The sequence below is a fragment of the Prunus dulcis genome, chromosome 6 (genome assembly GCF_902201215.1).
Source record: "Prunus dulcis chromosome 6, ALMONDv2, whole genome shotgun sequence".
Classification (NCBI taxonomy): domain Eukaryota; kingdom Viridiplantae; phylum Streptophyta; class Magnoliopsida; order Rosales; family Rosaceae; genus Prunus; species Prunus dulcis.
The window spans coordinates 4,140,948-4,165,927 of record NC_047655.1 but is presented as its reverse complement, the minus strand read 5'-3'; the positions used below and the strand labels follow the sequence as shown (position 1 = coordinate 4,165,927).

General features: G+C 38.5%; 6 protein-coding genes across 6 annotated transcripts; 4 read left to right on the top strand and 2 right to left on the bottom strand.

Moving 5' to 3' along the window:
• The first annotated feature begins 42 nt into the window (after positions 1-42).
• Positions 43-2,474, top strand: LOC117632653. The gene is made up of 4 exons (XM_034366197.1): positions 43-726; positions 825-867; positions 965-1,125; positions 1,218-2,474. Exons 1-4 carry the CDS (start codon positions 538-540, stop codon positions 2,241-2,243), a joined length of 1,419 nt encoding a protein of 472 aa, XP_034222088.1. The 5' UTR covers positions 43-537; the 3' UTR covers positions 2,244-2,474.
• A 463-nt stretch (positions 2,475-2,937) lies between these two features.
• Positions 2,938-5,235, bottom strand: LOC117633160 (zinc finger CCCH domain-containing protein 25). Its single transcript, XM_034366854.1, has 3 exons — positions 4,965-5,235; positions 4,568-4,865; positions 2,938-4,169 (listed from the first exon to the last, which is right to left on the bottom strand). Exons 1-3 carry the CDS (start codon positions 5,135-5,137, stop codon positions 3,318-3,320), a joined length of 1,323 nt encoding a protein of 440 aa, XP_034222745.1. The 5' UTR covers positions 5,138-5,235; the 3' UTR covers positions 2,938-3,317.
• A 724-nt stretch (positions 5,236-5,959) lies between these two features.
• On the top strand, positions 5,960-14,506 carry LOC117629561 (villin-1). The gene is made up of 23 exons (XM_034362084.1): positions 5,960-6,253; positions 6,458-6,567; positions 6,849-6,948; positions 7,207-7,275; positions 7,681-7,917; positions 8,202-8,379; positions 8,454-8,586; positions 8,716-8,881; positions 9,161-9,311; positions 9,421-9,509; positions 9,599-9,754; positions 10,066-10,134; positions 10,357-10,425; positions 10,531-10,668; positions 10,898-11,026; positions 11,266-11,413; positions 11,565-11,575; positions 12,408-12,548; positions 12,852-12,977; positions 13,216-13,278; positions 13,372-13,585; positions 13,702-13,883; positions 14,133-14,506. Exons 2-23 carry the CDS (start codon positions 6,512-6,514, stop codon positions 14,244-14,246), a joined length of 2,739 nt encoding a protein of 912 aa, XP_034217975.1. The 5' UTR covers positions 5,960-6,253; positions 6,458-6,511; the 3' UTR covers positions 14,247-14,506.
• An 8-nt stretch (positions 14,507-14,514) lies between these two features.
• LOC117629562 (non-specific phospholipase C1) lies at positions 14,515-18,517 on the top strand. The gene is made up of 3 exons (XM_034362085.1): positions 14,515-15,984; positions 17,685-17,861; positions 18,017-18,517. Exons 1-3 carry the CDS (start codon positions 14,880-14,882, stop codon positions 18,340-18,342), a joined length of 1,608 nt encoding a protein of 535 aa, XP_034217976.1. The 5' UTR covers positions 14,515-14,879; the 3' UTR covers positions 18,343-18,517.
• An 805-nt stretch (positions 18,518-19,322) lies between these two features.
• Positions 19,323-21,026, top strand: LOC117629825 (ammonium transporter 1 member 3-like). Its single transcript, XM_034362454.1, has one exon. It carries the CDS (start codon positions 19,451-19,453, stop codon positions 20,849-20,851), a length of 1,401 nt encoding a protein of 466 aa, XP_034218345.1. The 5' UTR covers positions 19,323-19,450; the 3' UTR covers positions 20,852-21,026.
• LOC117629826 (E3 ubiquitin-protein ligase AIRP2) lies at positions 20,929-23,855 on the bottom strand. The gene is made up of 5 exons (XM_034362455.1): positions 23,533-23,855; positions 22,698-22,848; positions 22,205-22,271; positions 21,782-22,016; positions 20,929-21,311 (listed from the first exon to the last, which is right to left on the bottom strand). Exons 1-5 carry the CDS (start codon positions 23,595-23,597, stop codon positions 21,101-21,103), a joined length of 729 nt encoding a protein of 242 aa, XP_034218346.1. The 5' UTR covers positions 23,598-23,855; the 3' UTR covers positions 20,929-21,100.
• Between the last annotated feature and the right edge of the window lie 1,125 nt (positions 23,856-24,980).

Below are 24,980 nucleotides of genomic sequence, written 5' to 3'. Positions count from 1 at the left end.
CCCTACAGGATGATATGAAATTGTCCATTTTGTTGTCCCTCTCCTCTATATAGCAACATGTCGTACAATCACAGAAATTAGCAGAGAAGTGCCATTAAAGTAGCCCTCTTCTCTGTTGTACAAACATGCCGATAATGGAAGTTGGAAGAGAAGTAACAACGTTTTAAACTTATCTTCCGTTTAGCTTTAGTTTATTATTACGCCTCTTTTTCTTTCTTACAAATGAGTTGAAGACTTCTTTTTTGGTCAAGTTGGTTTGAAGACTTCAAACAATAGTATGAAGGCAAAACTGAAAATCCGCACAAGGAAAGGCCCCTAATTTCTGATTCAGTTGAGCGCATCAAAACACTTTCTATGCACAAGAACAGAGTATAAAACTTAGCAAATCCAACCTCATTCTGCCAAGTGTTAGAATCACACCTGATGTCAGATCCGTACCCTTCTCATTTTTCATGCGTATAAGCCTCTTATATATACAAGTACTTCATTTCTAACATGTTTTAGGACTCTGTCTCTCTTTCTGAAAAAACGGAGCCAATGGAAGCCTTTGTAAGATCTTCTACAACCTTGTTTCCAAAGGCTAATATTATTAACAAACCTCTGCCTCCCTTAAAATCTCTTCTGGGGCGATCTGACATTTGCTTTCTAAGGTCTTTGAACTCCAATGTACATGTTCATCTGCTTCGACACAAAGCTCTTCAATTGGTTGCTCCTTCTCAAACAGAGGTGGTTTGTTTTGTTTGAGTTTTTCAAACTGTAGCTGGTTTGTTTCAATCCAAAATTGATCATCTAATTCAATTTCGTCCCGTAAAATTCACGAGCAGGTTTTAATGTCGGAGACAGCAGGAATTGGGATCCAAACAACAGGTAAGTTTACTGTATTCAATCTTCTTTTGTTGTTCAGCATGTTAAACAATGAGTTCCCACTTTCCATATCAAGTGACAATTACTCTCTGCTTCTCAGAGACATCAGAAACTGTTCATGTTCAATTCCAATTGCACAAGGAGTGCAACTTTGGTGAGAGTTTCCTCCTGGTGGGAAATGAACCTATCATGGGAGAGTGGAACCCTGCAAGTGCTATACCTCTGAACTGGTCAGATGGAAACATTTGGACCGTTGAGCTGGTAAGAACTTCTAAAGGATTTGATCCTTGTTTTGTTCGTATCTTATTTTCTTAACAATTTTGATTGGTTTTTTTTTTTTATAATTTGATTAGGATATGCCAGTTGGCATAGCAGTCCAATACAAGTTTATACTGAAAAAAATCACAGGAGATCTATCGTGGCAACCCGGTCCAGACCGAATTCTTCATACCTGGAACACCAAGAACAATATAGCCATTGCTGAAGACTGGAAAGATTCTGAACTTCAGAAAATTAGTGAAATGCAAATTACGAATCAAAACGAGGCGCTACTTGTAAACCCCGGCTTGGGACCAATTGTTCCTGGGAATGTGACTCTTCCCGGAGAAGAATCTAAGCTGAATGTGAACAAGGGTGCAAAAGTTTCAGACAAGATTGCCTCTGCAGATGACAAGCCAACATTTAACAGCAACAATGAGTTTGTTCTTGAAGAGAAGGCTATCAAATCAGCAGATGGAACTTTGCTTGGTATAAGAAAGGAGGTACGTGTTTCAGACGATGGTAAGTACGTCATGAAAGAGGAATCTATAGGGAAGATAACCCCATCAACAGTAACAAGCAAGATTCCGGGAAGTGTGGAAGATGAAGAGACCTTGCCTACTTATGAAGGAGGCAATATTCTGGTACCTAGTTTAACTCCAATACAAGGGGTGCCTTACGAAGAAACAGTACCCAAAGAACTTGGAAAACCAATATCTTCTAAAGAAACACTACCCAAAGAACTCGAAAATTCGATGGCTTCTAAAAAAGCACTTCGAAAAGAACTTGGAATATCAATGTCTGCTCAAGAAGCACTTCCAAAAGAACTTGGAATATCAAAGTCTTCTGAAGAATCACTTCCAAACGAACTTGGAAGATACATGTCTTCTGAAGAACCACTTCCAAAAGAACTCGGAAGATCCATGTCTTTTGAAGAAGCACTTCCAGAAGAACTCGGAATATCCATTTCTTCTGAAGAAGCACTTCCAAACGAACTTGGAAAATCAATGACCTCTAAAGAAGCACTTCCAAAAGAAGTTGGAAGATCGATGTCTTCTGAAGCAGTATTACCCAAAGAACTCGGAAAATCCATCACTAGTGATGGGTACAATTCAGATTGATTCAACAGAGGAACACATTCCTCGATGAATCCAGTCACTCTTTTCTTTACCTGTTTTTGCTTACAACTTTGTTTCTGTCTCATTTGGAGACTGGAGATCAGAAACCGGCTATGAAACTGTAAATATGGCTTTCAGCATTTGGTTGACAGCCTCTTTGTTTGAGTATGCTTTCACCTCGAGCAGGTATTTTTTGTTTTTACCTATATATAACAACCTACTTGGTGATTACAATTCTACAGATTCTGTTGCATTTGGAAAGGACAACAGAAATTTTTATGTTTTTGTTTTAGTCCGGGTTATGCTTCAATGCAAAAATTCTTCTGTGGAAAAGACCAACTTAAATTGATTCAGCCTCAACAATTAATTGCATCATGAAGACTCGATCCTTGCTCTTCTTAAAATGCTCCCAAAAATTTATTTTCGAACAAAAGAAATTAACCCCATGCATAGGCCAAAATAGGCCTCTGTCTTGGACAGCAATGCTGAGAGTGCATTTCTATAGATGCAAAACATTGTTATTACCCGTAATGTCCCATCCATCCTGATCAATTCTTCTTACATCGTGGTTCAAAGCCATGCCTGGTTAACCGTGTTTTCACCCGCAAATTTCAGCCCAAAATTAAACTACAAATTTTTTTTTTTTCTGTAAAACGTTTGCACCAACCAAATCCATTCACCACCATGATCATCAAACTCGAGTCCCAAGATACAACTTTCTATTTAAATGGATTTCAACAACAAAGAGAAACAGGGAATCAATAAATGATTTTATGCAAAGTTGCACAACTATTTGCGGGTCCAAGGCATATATCAACTCTAAACCTCACCCAAGAGAAACACAGAGGACCACAACAACAAAAGATAGAAACAACTAAATCTGGTATTTTATGCCCAGCTGCACAAGCATTGATGGTCAAAGCATGTTAAACTATCTCACAGAAAATAAAGTTAGAAAATACAACAGGAACGATGTTATTGCACGAAATAGACATCAAAATTGCAAAGCAAATCCGTATTTGCTTCACACCATTAACTCCCTTTTTACTCTCTACGACGAACTTCTCTGGATTTTGGCTAAAACTCATCATCTTCATACCTTCTCAGTCTCTCTCCTTTCCTCTTATCCTCGCCTGCTCTTGACTTCAGCTCAAATTCATCAACATTGCGTCTTCTTGACCTCTGTTCTTCCCACTTATCTTCTCTTGACTTCGGCTGATATTCATCATCAGTGTACCTTCTCTTTTCTTCTGTCCTATCATGATCCTTAGATTTTGGATCAAATTCATCATCACCAGCATGCCTTCTCAGTCTCTTATCTTCCCTACTATCATCTACCCTCCTATCACGATCTTCTCTAGATTTTGGCTCAAATTCACCATCATCACTACGCCTTCTTGTTCTCCTATCTTCCCTTCTATCATCTTCCCTCCGATCATGATCGTCTCTAGACTTCAGCTTTGGCTCAAATTCAACATCACCACCTTGCCTTCTGGGTCTCTTATCTTCCCTTCTGTCATGATCTTCTCTTGACTTTGGCTGCAATTCACGACCATTTTGCCTTCCTAATCTCTGTTTTTCCCTCCTACCATAATCTTCTCTTGAATTTTGCCCCAGTTCGTCATCCTCACTGCGTCTTCTTGGTCTCTTTTCTTCCCCCCTACCATGATCTCTTGATCTAAGCTCAAACCTTTCATCATCCTCATGTCTTCCCAATCTCTTTTCCTCCCTCCCATCACTTTGCTTAGAGTGACTTTCGAAGGCCCTCCCATATCCCTTTCCTCTGGAGTGTAAATCTTCTTGAACTTCAGCCTCTGGAACACGATTTGACGGATTAGTGTTAGATCTTTTCTCACCCTGTTTTGGGCCATCATACCTGTCACGCCCCCATTTCGAGTCTTGATCACCCCAACCTGTGTTTGCAGCTCTCTGGATACAAATAGAACAAAGCACACATAAGCACCAAAATATGTAGATAAAATTTTATCTTATATAGAACGGACAAAACACCCCCTCTACATTCAACATAAATGATTCTCTGCATAAACTCACCCAACTTCAAGCATGTTAAAAAAAATAAAAAATAAAAAATCAGAAACATACTATACTAAATTAACATACTGGAAACAAATTCAAAATGCCCCCACAACCACACCTCCCAAAAAGAATCCATACTCCATTACATTGCAATAAGCAACAATCAAGCTCCATTATTACTTATACACAATAAATTTCTCAATCATCAGAACCCAAATATGAAGAAACATTGCAAAAATTAACGTGCAGTTCACAGAAAACTAAAACCAATCAGATAATGGAGACCTTACTTGCTCATTGTGAGAAAATCTGCACCCAGCTCCGCGAGTACATTCACCTCTCTGGAAAGCACGGCACACACCTCGTTCCTCCCTCTTCCTCTGCTCTTCCTCTTCATCTTCCTCTTCCTTCTTCTTGTATTTAGTCACATGATCCACCCTAATTGTTCGACCCAAAATTTGAGCTCCATTCAGATTATCCACAGCAAGAACCGTACTTCTCTGGTCCTCATATGCAATAAATGAGAACCCTTTGGATTTCCCAGTCCCTTTATCGCGAACCAGGTTCACGTCGACGACCTCTCCATATCTGAAATCGAATAAAATATCAAACACGATTAAAATTGAAGAAGAAATTGTATTATGTATATCCCAAATTCAAATTAATTGTATGGTAATAGGAGCTTACTGTGCAAAAACAGCGAGAAGATCACCTTCGGTGAGATCAAAAGGAATGCCGCCGACGTAGACGTAAGCGGAGTCTTTGTACTTGGCGTGCCATGAAGCTTCCTCTGAAATCCCTAATTGGGCTTCTCTGGAATTGATGTTCTGAATTCGTTTCACTAGGGTTAGCGGGTTCATTGCTTGAGTTCAACAAAATTTTGTGCTTCTCCCTTCTCTCTCGGGGTCTCCTGGGTTGAACTTAACCCTAAGTTTTGCCAAAATTCTTCTACACTGTTTCGAAGACGAGCGGATCTCCACGCGGGTCTTATTGGGCTTGGATTCTTTCTCAATCTCAGCCCATCTGGCCGACATAGAGTATCCAATAATATAACCCCCAAAAAAAAAAAAAAAAAAAAAAAAAAGTTGAAGTCGATTGCTATTCACACACACACACAACAATTTGATAACTATAACCAAAATCAAACATAATAAAATTAATAGAAAATTAAAAGTTCACGTCTCATGCACACAAAAAATCCTTTAAGAGACGAATTCAAGATTTCAAAATAAAGTAGAATAAATTTATTTTACGAGAAGAAGTTGCATGTAAAGGGTATTATGAGTAGACTCTTTCACATCGTAGCTCTGTTGCTTGAACATTACTATAAGAACTATGATGACAAAAATCCTACTTTAGCTACAGCACTAGAGCAGGCGATGATCACTTAGAAAACAATGGCCATAGCTCAATCATGGATCAGCATATGTAAAAAGTGTGTCGAAAAAAAAAAAACAATGTGATCCTTATTTAATAGTCGAATTTGCTGTCTGATTTTGATGTCGTATATATGCCAAGAATGGCCTCAAACCAGTTTCACAACTCATAAACTTTTGAAGGAAAAGGGCGGGAAACATATCTGATCTATCTATCTCACATGCCATGCACCAAGACGACACACAGACCACGCCAACCCTGCAATCATCTTTTTTTTTTTTTTCCCCTAAACTTTTTGAGCATGTATGGGCCCAGCTTTAGCTGGATAATAAAGACAAACATTGTCTCACTTTTTCTTCTTTCTTCACTTGTTGTATGAACAATTCCTCCACCACACCGAACTTCTTTTCTACACTTAATTTATATTCCAAGTTTTCAACTTCATTATTAAATCATCATTCTTTTAAAGGGTCAAAAGCATTAGGAGGAATATACTCCTAATGTCTTCTTCTGTTCCTTCGCTGCAAATAAGATCCTACAGACACAACCCATTTTACGCAATCCTCCAAAAACCAAAATTGTGCAGAAATATTAACCAGGTAAGTAAGAATTTCTCACTCAATCTTGGTTTTTTCTGTTTTTTTCCTTAATTTTTTTAATCTTGTGTTTGTGACTTTGTATGAATGCAATATATCAAGAGTCAATATTGATTTTCTATCTGGGATGAGCCCATCTGCTTTACACATTGTGCCTTATGTATTGCCTGTTTTAGAATTACTGAAAATTCAGTGACTGGACTGCAGAAATTACCGTGCATTTAGTAGTTGTTTGGCGGAGTGTCAAGGGCATGAAAGGCAATGTCTATATATGCTAAAGACACAGATCCAGCATTCCAGGCTGCAGGAGCAAAGCTGTATCCTTCCTTATAAATGATTTTATTTCATTCTTACCTTGTAATCAAGATCTTGTCTTATGGGAAATTTGTTGGTTTACCACTATTTCCCGAAAGCGTAAGCTGCTAGGAACATACATACTGTCATCATAGAAAATTATATTGTTGTCAGTATCCAATTAAGTAAAATTGTTAATGAATTGGTAGATTTTCTTATAGCTAGCAATAACTCATTGAAACATACAATCTTCATACATCTTGTGTTCAAATTCATTGCTTTATCCTTACCCTGCTTATGCTAGTGGTTTGGAAATTTGGTGTGTCGAGAATCTAAAATTGGTTTCTGTTCCAAAATCTTCACATGGGAGGTTCTATTCTGGAAGTGCGTATGTAATTTTAAATGTAAGTTGTTGGCACATTGTGTTCATTTTATTGGCATTTAGTTTTCTTTTAACCATGCACAAATTCAACTGAACTTTTCCGGACAATTAGTCTAAGCATTTCTTCACAATACTGTATCTTCAAAATTGAAGTTGATCCAGAACAATGTAATCTTCTTAGAAAGCTGCAACTGTACTGGTGGATCATCTGTGCTATCTAGTAGAGCTACCTATCTGGGTATGCAATGAGTTTAACTATTTCACTTGTTTATCATGACAGACAGTTCTACCAAAAAGTGGCCTTCCTCAGCATGACATACACTATTGGCTCGGACATGATACAAACAAGGTTTTCACTTATTACACATGAATTCTAGCTATACAAATACACAAATTTAATGGTTTTATGGAACTGAAGATTTTTAGGTGAGATGTGCAAGATTCTAGATAATTATAATTTGTGCTTGATAATAGAAGAATTTTATATAATGTCAATTAATTCTACCTTTAGCCAAAAGGAAATGGAGTGGGGGAGGGGGAGAAGGAATTGCTTATGGAAATCATTGTGTATAATGCTGTTATATAATGACATTTTTACCTTGGAAATTGATGACAGGAAACTATCAAGTTTTGTTTGAGAAAATGTTCATGTTAGTCTTTGTTTTTCTATTCCAAGTAATCGTCGTACGAAGAATTTGAAAGATAAGTTACTCAAATTATTTCAGGGTGTTTAAAACTAATACCAAATTGGCAGGTGGACTCAGCATTGGCATCAGATAAAGCACTAGAACTAGATGCAGCCCTAGGGTCCTGCACTGTGCAATATAGGGAACTTCAAGGCCAAGAAACGGGGAAGTTCTTATCATACTTCAAACCCTGTATTATTCCCATTGAAGGAGTATATGCATCACAGAAAGAGCACTTAAATGGTGAAACATATAAAGTCAGCTTGTTAGCTTGCAAAGGGGACCACGTTGTTCATGTTAAAGAAGTAAGCTTTCTTTGCAATTTAATGCATTGCTGCTATAATAATTAAGGTGCTGTTGGAATGGTTTCAATTCATTATGATTTTTCATGCTTTATATATCTCAAGAATGTGTGCCATTGAGTCACTTCACATAATCAAATCCTATGCTCAGGAAAGCCTAAAATCTTGAGTTTCCACTACTGATACTGTATTTTCACTCTTTCTTGATAAGTACCAGCTACTAGTTCTATACCATACTACCGGCTAACTGTTTACTTTGTCCCCTCTGCACTCTGCATGTTTACCAGGTTCCGTTTTCTCGGTCATCATTGAACCATAGTGATGTATTCATACTTGATACTGCATCCAAAATTTTCCTCTTTAGTGGGTGCAACTCTAGCATACAAGAAAGAGCTAAGGCTTTGGAGGTTGTTCAGTACATCAAAGAGAATAAACATCGTGCAAACTGCGAGGTGGCAACTGTAGGTTGGCAATCTTCTGACCTCTCTTTCTTTCCTTTATAGAAACCATAGCAATTGTTAATTGTTAAAGTGCTGCAGAGGATGGAAAATTTGTTGGTGATCCTGAAGTGGGTGAATTCTGGAGCTTATTTGGTGGTTATGCTCCCATTCCCCAGGATCCACCTTCCTCTGTCCAGAAACAACCTGACACACCCTTTGTGAAACTATCATGGTGGGTATGAATTAGTTTCAAAACATTTATGCTCTTGGCTATTTTTCTTTTCTTCTGAGACTTCAATGCTCTTGATTTTCCCTCTTTTCTTTTCTTGAAGTGTTCTTTGATGATATTCTTCATTCGTAGGATATCAACTCAGGGTAAACTGCATGCATGTCAAACTGACTCATTAAGTAAAGAAATGCTTGAGACAGACAAGTGCTATATGGTAGACTGTGATTCTGAGATTTTTGTTTGGATGGGAAAACATACCTCGGTTACAGAAAGGAAAACGTCAATCTCAGCTGCAGAAGTAAGAATTTTTCCTCCCTCAATTCTTTTTCTCTCCCCTCTTTCATACTCTTTATAAAGAAGCAAACCCCTGGAAGGCGGGCAGTTGAAGTTTTCAGGTGTGAACAGTAAGGGAATGTTCTAGTATAGGGAACAGTGCTATCATTTCTTGGGAATAAATCAAAGCACAAGAAGTGTACAAGAGTTAATTACATGAAGAAAGTAAAATGTTGTAACTGAAGATCATGATTGAGCTATAGGCATTGTTTTCTTAGTAATGATTTTGCCTGCTCTTTTGCAGGATTTCCTCAGAAACCAAGGCAGGTCAGCTGGGACCCATTCAACTTTTATAACTGAAGGATTAGAACCTGCTAAGTTTAGGTCATACTTCGATAATTGGCCTCAAACGGTGGAAACCAAGCTGTATGAAGAAGGTCGAGGAAAAGTGGCAGGTTTAATGCCTTTACCTAATACCAAACTTGGTAGCAGTATAAGTACTACTGCTGTAGCTAAAGTAGGATTTTTGACATTATAGTTCTTATAGTATTTACTTTCTGCCAGCAATGTTCAAGCAACAGGGTTACGAGGTGAAGGAGCTTCCTGATGAAGAAGATATCCAGCCATTTATAGATTGCAGAGGCACATTGAAAGTAGCTTCTTACTGGAAGTAGTTATACTCTTTTAAAGTTTGTTTTGATTCCTTTGCTCCTTTATGTTAATGCAATCTATAACATTTCAGGTTTGGCGCGTAGATTGTGAGAAATTGTCCCTTCTTCCAGCTTCAGAAGAGAGAAAAATTTTCAGTGGGGATTGCTATGTTGTGCAATATACATATCTTGGAAATGAAAGGAGTGAGAATCTATTTTATGCATGGCTTGGATGTGGGAGTGTAATGGTAAGTGGTAACCATGGCTTATTTTCCTGGAACTTGTGGCTGTTATGACTTATATTAACAGGTTGTAGTAACTTTAAGAGATCAATGATAGTTGACAACTTGACTAATTATAGGAGGGTAAAACAGTAAGAGAAAGAAAAAAAAAAAACTTTGATAAGCTCTGGTTACTTGGAAAAACTGTTCTGATTAAATGATTTAGCACTCAATTATTTTTCCTAATGGCTCTCTCATTATGGATATGAAGCAACCATTCAGTATTTAGTAGCACTTGTTGAAGATCTGTTGTCATTATTTATATGTTTGGCGTGCAGGAAGATAGGAAGGATGCTATGTCTCATTTGAATGCCATAGTTGATTCAACCAGGGGGAACCCTGTTTTGGTAAGTTCTATGTTGCTTTCTTCTATGCATGATCTTTTGAAATACTTCTGGGATTTAGATAGTAGTTCTATTATTCTACATAATAGTGCCTTCTCAGTATACCCTAGTTTGTTTAGAACACATTTTCCATGTTATTTACATCTAGTTGACTGACTTCTTGGCTTAACTGCATCACTCTGTGGATTAGTTCTCTTTGACTTACCTCACATTTTTCAAGTTCAGGCCCAAGTTATGGAGAAGAAGGAGCCATCTCAGTTTTTTTCAATTTTCCAGACATTAATTATTTTCAAGGTTCATACCTCTCTATCCCTTTTTTCTCTAGTCAAATATTGTTTTTATTTAATCTGATGTTAATCATGAGGCATCTTCTGGATATTTGCTTTTCCTTTCTTATAGGGAGGAATGAGTACACGATACAAGAAGTTTATAGCAGAAAAAGGTATTGGGGATGAAACTTATGATGAAAGCAAGACAGCTCTTTTTCGTGTTCAAGGGACAAGTCCCAATAATATGCAGGCCATCCAAGTTGATCCGGTAAGCTTGAGAGACAGGATCTTTTAATATTGAAACCTTTAATCTATCTTGTCTGGGAGAATTCATCTTATGATGGAAACTTCTATCTCTCTCATTTTCATTTTTGCTAGGCTCTTTACAATGAAAAGAATGTTGGGTTCACACTATATATTTCAGCTAATGAAAGTGTGTCTCTTGGCTTCTGGTCCTCCAGTATCTGAAGTGCATGACTGTATTGATACTGTTGCAGGTTTCGGGCTCTTTGAACTCATCTTATTGTTACATCCTGCAAACTGGTACATCTGCTTTCACTTGGATTGGGAATCTCTCCTCAACCAGAGACCATGACCTTCTTGACAGAATGCTGGAACTAATAATTGTAACTCAATCCTTAAACTTTTATAATATACCACAACCTCTTCCTTATTAGAATTGTAAATACATCATGTGCAGCAAAGCAATCTGAAAAGAAAATTTTAAACAAAGTAATGCATTAAGTTTTAGTAGTTGCTAAATAAAATTTATAGCAACATATCATACTGGAGATTAATGTCTTCTTTTCTCGTACTTCACTCATAATTGTAAGAGACATATTTATTTTCTTTTGATGCCAATCAGCCAACATGGCAAGCAACATCAGTAAGGGAAGGGAGTGAATCTGATATTTTCTGGAATGCACTTGGTGGAAAGGCAGACTATGCAAGGGCAAAAGAGATAAAAGGATACATAGAAGACCCGCATTTGTTTATGTTGAGCACAACTGAAGGTACACAAAATACCCACATTCTTCTAAATTGTTCTCTTAAAAGATAATGCACTTTTGCCTTGTTCAGAATCATCCTGGCTTTGCATTGCTTAAAACTGAGCTAATGATGGGTTTTGCTTCCTTTTCATGATCATCGGAACTTGCTGTTCAGGTGATTTCAAGGTACACTCTCAAATACATTTCTATAGGCATGCTTTCATTTCAACAGTTGGTCGACCTTTCAGCATATGGCATACATTTGGAACACAATTCCACATACAGTCTATCAAATTATGAGAGTTTCAGGTTTCATGATAAGGAAAGCTAAATGCAGTCATCAATTCATTTAATCCTTTCAAAAAGTATTAAATGAATTCCTTTTCATTCCCCTTAATGCATTGAAGGCCCAAGAACATGCTGTTCAATGTTGACTTTCATGCATTTTATTGTGATAACTAGATTAGTTTCAACCAAAATTTGTTGGAAGTTTTGAAAGCAAATGGCATTGAACTTGTCCCACATTGACAAAAGCCAACTTTTCCTTATGCTTACAGTTTTGTCATTTATCAAGTAGTATGTTTTGGATCTAAGAGGTGACCATGGTAAGGCCCATTGCCCAATCTTTGATTAATAATATTATTATTAATCAAAGGATGGGCCTTGGACCTTACCAACCCCACCACTTAGGTCCAAAACCAACTCAATTGTTTCGTTTATAATGCAGCTATCAACTATTTTTCTATAAATTAGTTTTGCTGGTTACTGGCACCATTTGTTGAATGCAATGTGCAAACTTTTTTTTTGCCTGGTTCCAAATGATTATCTGAACAGTGAAGCTCACTTGCTTTGCAAAGCAAGTAGTGTTATGTTCACCGTATACTTGTAGGAATTTCATTTCAAATTTGAGGTTTGCTATGTTTTCCATATTTAGTATTCAGTGTCAAATGTTAAAACTCTTGCTTAGGTTTCTTTGAACTTAAGAGATGCTTCACCTGAATCAATTTGAATATTTCAGGTGAAAGAGATATACAATTTTACACAGGATGATTTAACTACTGAAGACGTGTTAGTCCTTGACTGCCACACAGAGATTCATGTTTGGATTGGATGCCACTCAAATGTTAGGTCAAAGCAACAAGCCCTTACTCTTGGCCTGGTAAATTATCCACCATGAAATATATTATATTTTATATCAGAACTGTTTAGTTCATGGATAGAGTGTTTCATAAGTTACTATACAACAATAGCCCCTAATTCAGGTAATCTGATTTTACTGCATATTAATTCATCATTCAAACTTTTAGTTTCATGGTCACAATTTTGTTGTTGCTTCTGTTGAAAACACCAATGAAATCAAATGCTAGACGTATAAAATCTTAGTATCTTTTCATACTTGATGCTCTTCTTTTTTTTCTTCTTCTTATTTTCCTATAACTGTATTGATTCTGGGCTCTCGCAGAAATTTCTCGAGACAGATGTACTTGTCGAAGGGCTATCTTTGGAGACTCCTATTTATGTCATTAGTGAAGGGCACGAACCACCATTTTTCACTCGTTTCTTTGAATGGGATTCCTCAAAGTCAAATGTAAGATCATTTTCCCAACTAAAATGGTGCATGTTGAGCTCCTGCTGAATTTGTTATGTATCTTTTGGCTAGTGCTTTCATTAGGTATAGCAAAATATTCATGAAGTTCTTATGACCCAACTTATTATCTAACAATTTGAAGATGAAACTAGAAGAAATTATTAGCTAAGATTTCCTTGATTTCTATTGAACAATGTGGCCCGCCTGAGGTTATTGAACTAAACTGCTGCCCTTGTAGATGCTTGGCAACTCTTTTGAACGGAAGCTTGCTATTTTAAAGGGAAAACCACAACAATTAGAAGTAAGCGACTTCATGATGCTTAAATTTATGTAAGTTCTATTTGTCTTCATTTAGAAGTAAGTGACTTCATGTGTCTCTCGTTGAATTACTTAGGCACCAAAACGAAATTCATGGAAGGCATACTCCAGGGAGACGACCCCAGATGGTTTGAGAAGCAAGTCCATGACTTCCAATGGCCAGAGAAGTGTTTCTCCTGCATCTGGTGTTTCGGTTTCTAGTGTCACATCTTCAAACAATCACATCTTGTTCAGCTCAACGCCAATTAACAGGAAAATCTTTACTGGATCCTCTCCTAATGGTAGTCCTGGTAATGAAGGATCCTGTATTTCATGAAGTTATATGAGACCATTGTATCTGTTGAGACTTTCTTTTCTTGTTTGTGAATGCATGCCTTATTATTGTGTCTTTAATTTCTTTTGGCAGATGTGTCATTGGCATCTGCAGGTTCTCCAGCAGCAGAGGCAAAATTACCTGCTACAGGTGGCACTCAAGCTGATGGAAATGAGCCTAGGGAGGCTGGCACAAACTTGTTAATATACCCATATGAACGATTAAAAGTGATTTCCAAAGATCCGGTAGCAGGCATCGACATAACCAAAAGAGAGGTACCCCCTTTTGCACTCATCTGGTGATAACCTGATCTATTCAGTGTGTTGTATTCTTTCCTTTTTGCCTTTTGTCAATGCCATGACAGTCACCTTCATTTCTAGGACTGCTTTCTTTTATGTCCGATTTTCTGTATCGTCTGCTATATCTTTTCGGTTACCATGCAACTAAAAGTTCAAGAAATTAATGTATCTTCAGTCTAGCTACTAGTGAGCAATCACTGATGAGCTTCTTCTGGTGGGTTTTAGGCATATCTAGCTGATGAAGAGTTCCAAGCACAATTTGCAATGACCAAAAGAGACTTCTATAAGCTTGCTAAATGGAAACAGAACAAGCTCAAGATGGCACTTCACCTTTTCTAAGCTCAGATGCAATTTTCTTCATATGCCAGTGCTGCCAAGGGATTAACTTGGTTTCTAATCAACATCCCGACTTTTGATCATGTCATTATGTTGTTCATCTGATTGTATTAGCCAAAACAAGAAGGTTTGCTTGATTTTCTGTTCACTTTGAAAAAGACTGGCAATTTTGTTTTCTTCCATTTCTGGATTTTTAGCCAATAGAATCAAGTGACTTCGTAATTCATTCGACAAGAATGAAAGGCACGTCACGTTTATATAAATTAATTAATTAAATATTTTTCTTTTGATCGGCAAGGGCGAGAATTTGAATAAAAGCGAACTACTGAACAAAAAACATCCTTGGGCCTCGAAATGCCACGTCTGAGTTTGAGTACTTTTAACTCCGAAAAAAAAAAAAAAAATTCCAATTTCAGACTTCTCTTCTTGTTGAATGATCAGTATCTGGTGGAGTCTCTTCTGATAAGGTGTTGAATTGTAGAAGAAACAACTCCTCATCTAAAAGAAAGGTTTTATTCTCAAAGCATATACCTTTACACCATTTCTCTCTACAAATACAACAGTTGAGGCTCGAAAGGCTTTGCCTTTCGCTTTGCTCTGTGGGTCCCCGGCGTTTCCCAGTTCTGGTAACCGGAGATGGCTTTCCGGCGAATACCCATCACATGGACTGTCTTCCTCTACCTCTTGTTAGTATCGACCCAATCCATTCACACTGCTAGGGCACGCAAAACCCCCAAAATCCAAGGACCCATCAAAACGGTCGTCGTTTTGGTCATGGAAAACCGCTCCTTCGACCACATCCTCGGCTGGCTGAAGTCGACCCGACCCGAAATCGACGGCCTCACCGGAAACGAGTCGAACCCGCTCTCCGTCTCGGACCCCAACTCGCCTCGGGTCCCCGTCTCCAGCGACGCCTTCTTCATTGACTCGGACCCGGGCCACTCGATCCAGGCGATCAGGGAGCAGATATTCGGGTCCAACCGGAGCTTCGAGGACCCGGCTCCGATGAACGGGTTCGCTCAGCAGGCCGAGAGCATGGCCGAGGGCATGTCGAGCAAGGTGATGAGCGGGTTCAAGCCGGAGGTCTTGCCGGTCTACACCGAGTTAGCGAACGAGTTTGCCGTGTTCGACCGGTGGTTCGCGTCCGTACCCGCGTCGACTCAGCCGAACCGGTTCTACGTCCACTCGGCTACGTCACACGGCGCCTCCAGCAACGTCCGCAAGGACCTCATCCACGGCTTCCCTCAGAAAACGATCTTCGACTCCCTGGACGAAAATGCCCTCGACTTCGGGATTTATTACCAGAACATCCCTGCCACCCTCTTCTTCAGGAGCCTGAGGAAGCTGAAGCACGTGACGAAATTCCACAGCTATGCTCTGAAATTCAAGCTCCACGCGAAGCGCGGGAAGCTCCCGAACTACGCGGTGATCGAGCAGAGGTACTTCGACGTCAAGGAGCTTCCCGCCAACGACGACCACCCGTCGCATGACGTGGCGCGAGGGCAGAGGTTCGTGAAGGAGGTGTACGAGACGCTGAGGGCGAGCCCGCAGTGGAAAGAAATGGCCTTGTTGATTACATACGATGAGCACGGCGGATTTTACGACCACGTGCCTACGCCGGTTTCGGGTGTGCCGAGCCCGGATGGGATTGTCGGGCCCGACCCGTTTTATTTCAGGTTTGACCGGTTGGGTGTGAGGGTGCCGACCATACTCGTCTCGCCCTGGATCGAAAAGGGTACCGGTGAGTTTTCTCTGCTTCTTCTTGGTTGGTTTGTTTAATAAGTTAATAATTATTGGGTTTTTGTTTTTGTTGAGGTTTGTGGTGGATAGATAATGTGGCTGATTAATGGGTGATATTAGAGTTAAATTGGTTTAATTTTGATATTTAATTGGATATGGACCCTTTTCTTAAATTATTTTATATGATATTCTTAATTGGGGAAAATAATCAAGTTTGAGTCTGTTAACTGGTTTTCCAGTTGGAATTTGGTAATGTATGTGGGATTGGTCTGTTTTCTGAAATATATACAAGGAATTTTTCAAGTCTTGGGTCTTTGGGTTGTGTTTGCAATGAGTATTTTTTTTCATATGACTATGCTTTGAGCTTTCTGTGTTGCTACACCTACGCCCAATAGTTACTGTTTAAGGGAAGGGAGTTGGTTCTATTTCCCCTCTATAACAAAGTTTTGTAGACAAGGATCTTTGGTGTCTAGGGACGGATCTACAAAGGAGCAAAGGTGGTCAAGTGACCCCTGCAACTCTGGGATCTGCCATTAGAGGGGAGAAAATTGACCCCTGCAAACTACTCGACGAAAATCCCCCAAGAGCGCGCAGCATCCTCCAGCAAGCAGTGCTGCTTGCGCTTCCCTTTTCTTTCATTCCCTCGACGCAAAACGACGCCGTCCTATATATATTATGTATTTTAAAGCCTATATCTATGTTATATATTATATGGTTCTTTGTCTGCTGGTCCAATCTGCTGAGGACACGCGCATGCATGATGTCTCCCACTTCCTTTTTTATTTATTCTTTATGACCTTTTGTTCCTTCGTTGCTCCTTCTGGTCCACTTTTTCTTCTGTATTTTTTTCACCTCAAATTCCCTTTGGTCTGCTGTGTTTCATTTCCTCCTCTTTGATGTAGTTTCATCTCAAAACGACACCGTCTAGGACCAGGTCACTTAACCTTTTTATTTTTATTTTATTATCATGGCCTTTTGGACAGGTTTTTTTTAATTTCCGAAATATGCATATAACAATCTAATAAACATGTTCCTCATTTTTTTTTATAAAAAAAAATACATCTATGTAACTTTTATTGCATTTTCATTCATTTCTACGGGTCTTCTATATGTAAAAAATTGTGTGCTTATATATGTTGACCCCCGGAGAGCAGATTTCTGGATCAGTCCCTTGTCTGCACAGGTTGTCCCTATTGTCCATGTGTTAGATGCAAGCCACCAAAGGCAGCAATTTTTCTGCGATTCACCATTCATCCAAGGAGGGAAAATTGGGTCATGAACATGATATATTGGAAAATGGTCTCTTATGCATTACAAATGAGTGAAAACCTCCAATGGCCTGACCATGCTTAAAACTTTGTATCGATCTCATTTTCCCAAAATTTGTTCCCTGTCCTGAACCGATTCCAATGTTGGGGTTCAGTTCAGACAGCATAAATTTTCCTGAAAGAAAGGGGTTTTATTACATCTAGACTAGAAGAATCTGCATTACGCATCTACCTCGAGGCCAATCAGAACCACAATTTTTTCAATCCCTTCCCTCCCCCTCCCCCCTTCATTGTGATTTCTTGATGCGTATATAGGGTAGCAAATAATCTCATGGAATAATTCTGCAGGCATGTACTTGTTATGCTTCTATGCCATGCCATTACAGGTTTAGGCCTTTTGTCCTGTTGATTGACTTTTGGTATTTTGGTGCAGTTATCCATGAGCCAACAGGGCCGACACCAGATTCGCATTTTGAGCATTCGTCTATCCCTGCGACTGTAAAGAAGCTTTTCAATTTAAAATCGAACTTCCTGACAAAGAGAGATGCATGGGCTGGTACTTTTGAGAATTACTTTTACCTCCGCAGTACTCCTCGTGACGACTGTCCAGGTATGCACCGATCCCTCTGATATTTTCTTTTCTTTCTGATGAGTAATGCCCTTGCATATTACAAAAAGAGCTGCGCTTTCTCCCTGGAGTTGTTTTTTCCATTTTTGTTTTCTTGCACAAATCAGTCAATGTTAATCCACATTCCTTGGTTACAGAAACTCTTCCAGAGGTGACTATGTCACTGAGGCCTGGGGAACCACGAGAAGATGTGAGCCTCTCGGAATTTCAAGTTGAGTTGATCCAGCTTGCATCCCAGCTCAATGGTGATTATGTTCTCAACACTTACCCATATATCGGCGAAAGCATGAGAGTGGCTGAAGCCAACAGATATGCAGAGGATGCTGTTAAGAGGTTCCTGGAAGCTGGACGAGCTGCACTTAAAGCCGGAGCCAACGAGTCTGCAATCGTTAGGATGAGACCTTCCCTCACTAGCCGAGTTAATATGCAAGGTCATGGCTCCTCCTACCTACAAACTCAATGATTATACATCAAAAATAGCGGCTGTAAATAGGAGTTAAACTCCATATGTGTATGGTATAAGTTATATTTAAGTAAATAACTGTATGAAAATGGCTTGGAGCCTTCCACAACTAATTGTTATCGGTACATTATTAGCTAGCCAAAAGATTATAGCAATTTATAGTTGGGTTAGTGCATCTGGTATTTGTGATAATTGATGTGTGGCACCAAAATTGAAGAAAATGGGCGAATTCGTATTTTCTCTTTTCAAAATTATAATGTCGCACACAGAGAAGAATGGTTGGTACAGAATCCAACTAGGTTGAATCTTTTAGGGTCAATAGTGAACTAAGCAATTAGAATCTCCTCGAACTCAGGTGGGCATTGAAATATGTAGACTTCTATGTCAAATCTTGGAAGCCTTTGCATCAATCTAGTCAATGTTGTTATCACCTGTTTGGGTTCAAAAGCCAAAAAGACTTTTAGGTTTAGCTATGGCAGTTGGCAACTTTAAGAGAAACTCCTCCCACTTAGGAAAAAGAGCTACAAATAAATTTTAAGGGAGATTCACTATTATACCCAATATGGGGGCCCAAATTATAAAAATACCCTATATAAAATGGACTTTAGAAACACACCCAAAGCCCATTTACAACATAACAAAAAAGCTTTTAACTTCTTATAAATTACAAAACTGCCATCAATTTCTTAAAACAAGCACAACCCCAAAATCTCATAAAAATACCCAAAGCACTCAATAGGGCATCAAAGTAATTTAATAATCAATATTAAATTCAATAAGGCTAGCTATCATTTTTTGGGTTTTTTTTGAGTTTATTTATAGGAATTCAATTGTGTAGGGTTTATTTATAATATTAGTGCTAGAAATGGGTATATCACTAAATATCTCAAATTTTAATTACATGTACAAGACTCGAGTCAAAATCAAGCAACTGAGTGGGAACGGCCGAGTTGGTCCCCACTCTACCCATGCATGAATATCTATATAGCGACCCACCAATGTGTATCTACCCTTCAAAACTTCAAGCCTCTTAACTATCAAAACCCATATCATCCACCTCTCTCAATTCACCACCAACCATCTCCATCTCCCTCTCCCTCTCCCTCTCATGGCTGTCTCATGGGAGGAAAGTGTCGAATACTCCATCAACACCATTTACCTCCTCTTCTCCGCCTACCTCGTCTTCGTTATGCAGCTTGGCTTTGCCATGCTCTGTGCTGGCTCCGTTCGAGCCAAGAACGCCATGAACATAATGCTCACCAATGTCGTCGACGCAGTGGTAGGTAGCCTCTCTTTCTACATCTTTGGCTTTGCTTTTGCATTTGGAGAAGGCGCCCGTTCCAACCCTTTTATTGGTACAAGTTTCTTTGCTCTCAATGACATTCCCAGCTCCTCTTATGGCTATGACTACAGCTTCTTCCTTTTCCAATGGGCTTTTGCTATTGCGGTTGCTGGCATCACTAGTGGGTCCATAGCTGAGAGAACCCAATTCAGTGCATATCTCATCTTCTCCTGTTTTCTATCTGGGTTTGTGTACCCTGTGGTGGCTCATTGGGTTTGGTCTGATAGTGGTTGGCTCAGCCCCAAATCAAGTAACTTGCTGTTGGGTTCTGGTGCCATTGATTTTGCTGGGAGTGGTGTGGTTCATTTGGTTGGTGGAGTTGCTGGGCTTTGGGGTTCTTTCATTGAAGGTCCAAGAGTGGGCCGGTTCGATGCGTTTGGGAAGCCCATACCCATTAGAGGCCATAATGCAACTCTTGTGGTCCTTGGGACTTTCTTGCTATGGTTTGGGTGGTTCGGGTTTAATCCGGGCTCGTTTGACAAGATTCTTGTGGCCTATCCAGACACAAGTGATCAAGGGAATTGGACCGCGGTGGGCCGAACAGCGGTTATCACCACATTAGCCGGTTCGACTGCCGGAATTGTAACCCTATTCGGCCGGCGCTTACTAGTGGGCCATTGGGATGCTCTAGATGTTTGCAATGGAGTGCTTGGTGGGTTTGTGGCAATTACATCAGGATGTGCTGTGGTCGAGCCTTGGGCTGCTGTCGTGTGTGGATTCTTCGCAGCCTGGGTCTTAATTGGGCTCAACATCTTGGCCCTAAAGCTACAGTTCGATGACCCATTAGAAGCGACCCAACTGCACGGCGGGTGTGGGGCATGGGGATTGATATTTACTGGGCTGTTTGCAAAAGAGGAGTTTGTGATCCAAGTCTATAATTCGGGCACTGTGGGTACCGTACGGCCTTATGGTCTCTTGATGGGTGGCGGCTGGGGTCTGCTCGGAGCCCAAGTGACTGAGGTTTTGGTCATTGCGGCCTGGGTCAGCTTGACAATGGGCCCTCTTTTCTACGCGCTTCACAGTCTTCAGATTTTGAGGATCTCTGTTGATGATGAAGTTGCAGGCCTTGATGTTTCTAGTCACGGAGGCCATGCCTATGTTCATTCAGATGAAAATCATCCACGCTTTTATGCAGAATATGTGAGCTTGCAAGATAATGGATCTTGATCCACCAAATCATATATTATATACTCGGATTCTTGGTATTGCAAATTTGCAAGTATTGCTTTCAAGTTATCATTACATTTCAAAAGGAAAGAACGAAACATGTGCTATTACGCAGAACCAGTTTTTCAAGTTACTCTTAAGGCAATCAGAACTATGGCCAAAGTGCATTTACATTTTAAAAGATTACGAATTACACAGTACAATCAGGCTTTTTATCTACAAGTAGTTCCCAAAAGCTGTACATGAGTCTCACCGAACATGAGAATCATAGGGTAGAAATGCAGGGTCTGGAACAACAAGAGGCAATCTTTCAACGTACATAAAAAGTCTCTTGCGGTCCTCTCTTAATATTGTGGATAAATCAATAACATCACATTTTTCAGTGTAGATCCAAAGGTCGCCTGAGTTGACTCTTTTGAGGCTATCACGACAAAAGGGGCACGACTTAGACCGCCCACGCCTGAAACAACCAGCAGAATAACATCAAGTTCCATCCCATATTCAAAATTGGCAAAAATCTTTTTTAACAAGAAAATACAAAATACAAAAAAACAAGTCATGAAGCTTTTGAAATGCAAATGCCAGCTTTACTCAAAATCTCATTCAATCGAGCAAGGTCTAAGTCATCGGCCATTTTAATCTTACAGCTGAGCCAAAAAGGGTAACCAAACAACTTAATGACAGAGAAGGTACAACGGTTTCTGAAAACAATGCTGTTTCCATATATGGGGATAAATGGGCACAGAGAAATGCAATCCACACCTATAAAATTGTTATGAACAAAAGCTTCCATAGAAAACATTAAGCAGAAATCTCTTGCACACAACAGAAAACATGATTTATACACAACAAAATATGTTGTGAAGAATAAGTTGAAAACTATAACGAAGACAAAAAAAGGGGGGGTGGGGGTGGTTGGTTCAAGCTTACCAGTCCCGGTAACACTTCAAACACAATGTATGACTGCAGTTAGGTAACACAACTTTTTTGTTCACCTCCATGCAAATTCCGCACTCTTTTTCTCTTTCGATGTCAATTTCAGAGAGTTTTCCCTTGTCCAACTCCTCCTTTCTTTTGTATCTGACAGTGCAAACCTCTTTCTGCTTCCTATCCTCTAAATCTGTGATGCCTCTTTGAAGTTGCAGCAAAGAAGGAAATATCACACCTGTTCATGAAAAGAAAAACATGTGAAAACAAATTACATCCATAAATATCAATGAAGGAAAAAGATATATCCCTTGCCTCCCATCCTTTCCTCCCCCACAGCCTCCCAAGAAGATCAACTTTCAGTATTATGCATGTGCCTACAAATGTTACTACATTGGTAAAGTTCATCTTTACTTCATCACTCACCATAAAATTCTCTAATGCTGGCTTTCCTTTCATAAACTGACATGGTGGTCTTTCCATCGGGATACGTCTGCACAAATCCACCACATAGGCACATATGACAGCAATGAATTAAAAATGGTGAAACTGGATAATGAAATTACAAAGCATGCCATACAAAAACAAAAAAAAAGTACTACACAGAAAAAAAAATTTGTTAGCAAAAAAAATAAAATTATGTGCTCTTTTGCTAACATTTTTTTTTTCCCTAATTAAAAATAGAGGAGGGAAGGGAGGAGGATAGAGTGGAAAAAGGTGAGCAAGAGAGGAAGAAATAAACAGCATATGCTAATCTAAAAACTATTTCAACTTTTTAAATTATCTTTCGCTCGGCTTTCTCATCTCCTTCTCCTCTCTTGGCTCTATATCTCTAATTACAAAAACAAAAAACAAAAACAGAAACGAGCATTGACATAACCTATAAAACTCAATTTAAAATATATATATATATATATACCATATAAATAAGAATTCTGAGCAAACCAAGGGCCCCAGCAAGGTGACAGTCAGTCCACTGGACAAGAAAGAGAAAAAAGTTTGCCACCGGACAGTAGGATAGTCTCATCTGGAGACGTGCTCCATCTTTCTCCCTTGGATAATCTAAAGCCCTAAACAAAACAACGGCCCAGCAAAGCATTTGATTAAAAAGAATTCAACAATTATTATATCACCAAAGTGACATAATTGCACACAATAAATAAAATCTACAGCATTTATACAGGGTACAAATCAAGTTATTGCACATTTTGAGTATTTAGTACCAATCTAATGGATTTTTTTTTTTTTTCCAAACGAACCAATCTAATGGATTAGGGAAGACCCAATTGCCCAAAATATTGGGTGGCCAGCAGACACTGTCAAAGAAAATATAATAACCAAAACAAAAGTGTATGTTACTAGAGTTTAATTATGAAATGGGGCCTCTGCAAAATTGCAATGGCTCTTCTTTTTTCTTTTTCTTTTTTTCTTTTAATGCCAATAACTGTGATTTTCGTAGCACCAGCTCAAGCACAATTTTTATTTGTTGATCTTTCCAAATTCATTCAATTACTCAAACAGGGGCATTCAACTGAAGCTACTGTAGAGGTTCCCCAATTATAGTTTGGCTTCTTTCAATATTTTTTTTTTCTCTCTCTTCTTGGGTTGATCCCAAAAACACTAGACGGTTCCAGAAAACAAAAATTATAAAGTTCTAGAGAGCATAAACAAAAAAGTTGGGAAATTTTTTTAAAAAAATCCTAAATTTACACAGAGGAGTTGATAGCTGAATAAAAAAAAATACGGAGACTTACACAGTATTGGCGTGCTGAATATCTGCTTCAAGCGCTTTAAGAGAGTCCTTGAACGATTTTCCCATGGCCAGCACTTTCCGGGAAAAAAAATTCCCGTTCACCAAACAGAAAAACAGAAAACAAACAGTTTAAAAAAACCCCGAAGTCTCCACCTTTATCCAAAACCAGAGACGAGCTCAGACCGCCACTGCACTGTCCGCTCCAACTCCTTAAACAAACGAAGGGGCTGATTTTTAAATTCTTTATCACCTAATATGGATTATGAATTTATGATTCTCTCTCCTGTGAAGACTTTGCCTTTGCCTGTGCAGTGGCCAATAATCATAAGGCACGTGGTTTTATGGGGAGAGATGAAAATTTGAAGTGGTTTAGTGTCGTAACGTGGCAGGATTTAATTGGTGGTTTGAGAAACTTGCAGTGAAAACAGTGAAGGGAGCCAAAACCAGTAGGCGCAGCGGGTGGGGGGATTTGACAAAACCAGTAAAAATGGACGATTTGTCCAAGGCCAACCATGACGTGTAATTTATTAATCATGATTAGCTGGATGACTTTTACATGATTGATACGTCTTAAGGGATAATGAAATGTTAAAACTGATTTACAATTCGCAAAAAAATAACTAGTATAGTAATTTGGAGCAATTGTTTCTTCAAAAAATGCTTTGATTCGAGTCCTAATATATATATAAGGTGTGTGAATTTAGTATACTATCGTATCTCTTAATAAGAATAAAAAAAACTACTCAAAATTTTATTTAAAAAAACTCATTTTCAATTCCGATATTAGTAATTATGATGTATAGCTGGTTTTTGGATAAGGGATATACATGTCACCTCGTCCTTCCTTTACTGGCCCACATTGAATAATTGAGAAAGATCACTACCTTTAGTACATATATTTGGTGGATAAACAGGAAGCCGTATAAAGTTACCCAAAAAAAAAAAAAAAATTATAAAGACAGAAAGAAAAAAAAAGATTCTTTATCATTTCTTTAAAAACAAAATAATTATACAACTCACTTTTCTAATAGAGGAAATCCTAGCAATCTTCTCTCTTTTTCTTATACCAAATGTCACTTTATTTATACTTAAAATAATATTATTAATTTAATAAAAAATAATAATAAAATTATTAATGCATAACTTTTGTTTTCCAAAATTACCCTTATTTAATGTATTAACTTTCTTTTGAATTACTATAAAAATAATAATAAATGTTATTATATATATATATATCTAATCATTTAACAAACACAAAATCTTGACAATTTGAATTTCCGAAACATTAGTGGATAACCCTTTTATAATTTGGTAGCATATCAAATTTTGAATGATATAAAATACCCCCTCAGTTCCCAAAAAAATACAAAGTTCAATTTTTTTAAAAAAATTTAAAAATCAGTTTTAGGATATTAATAATTAAAACATTAAAAAGGAAATATTAAAGCA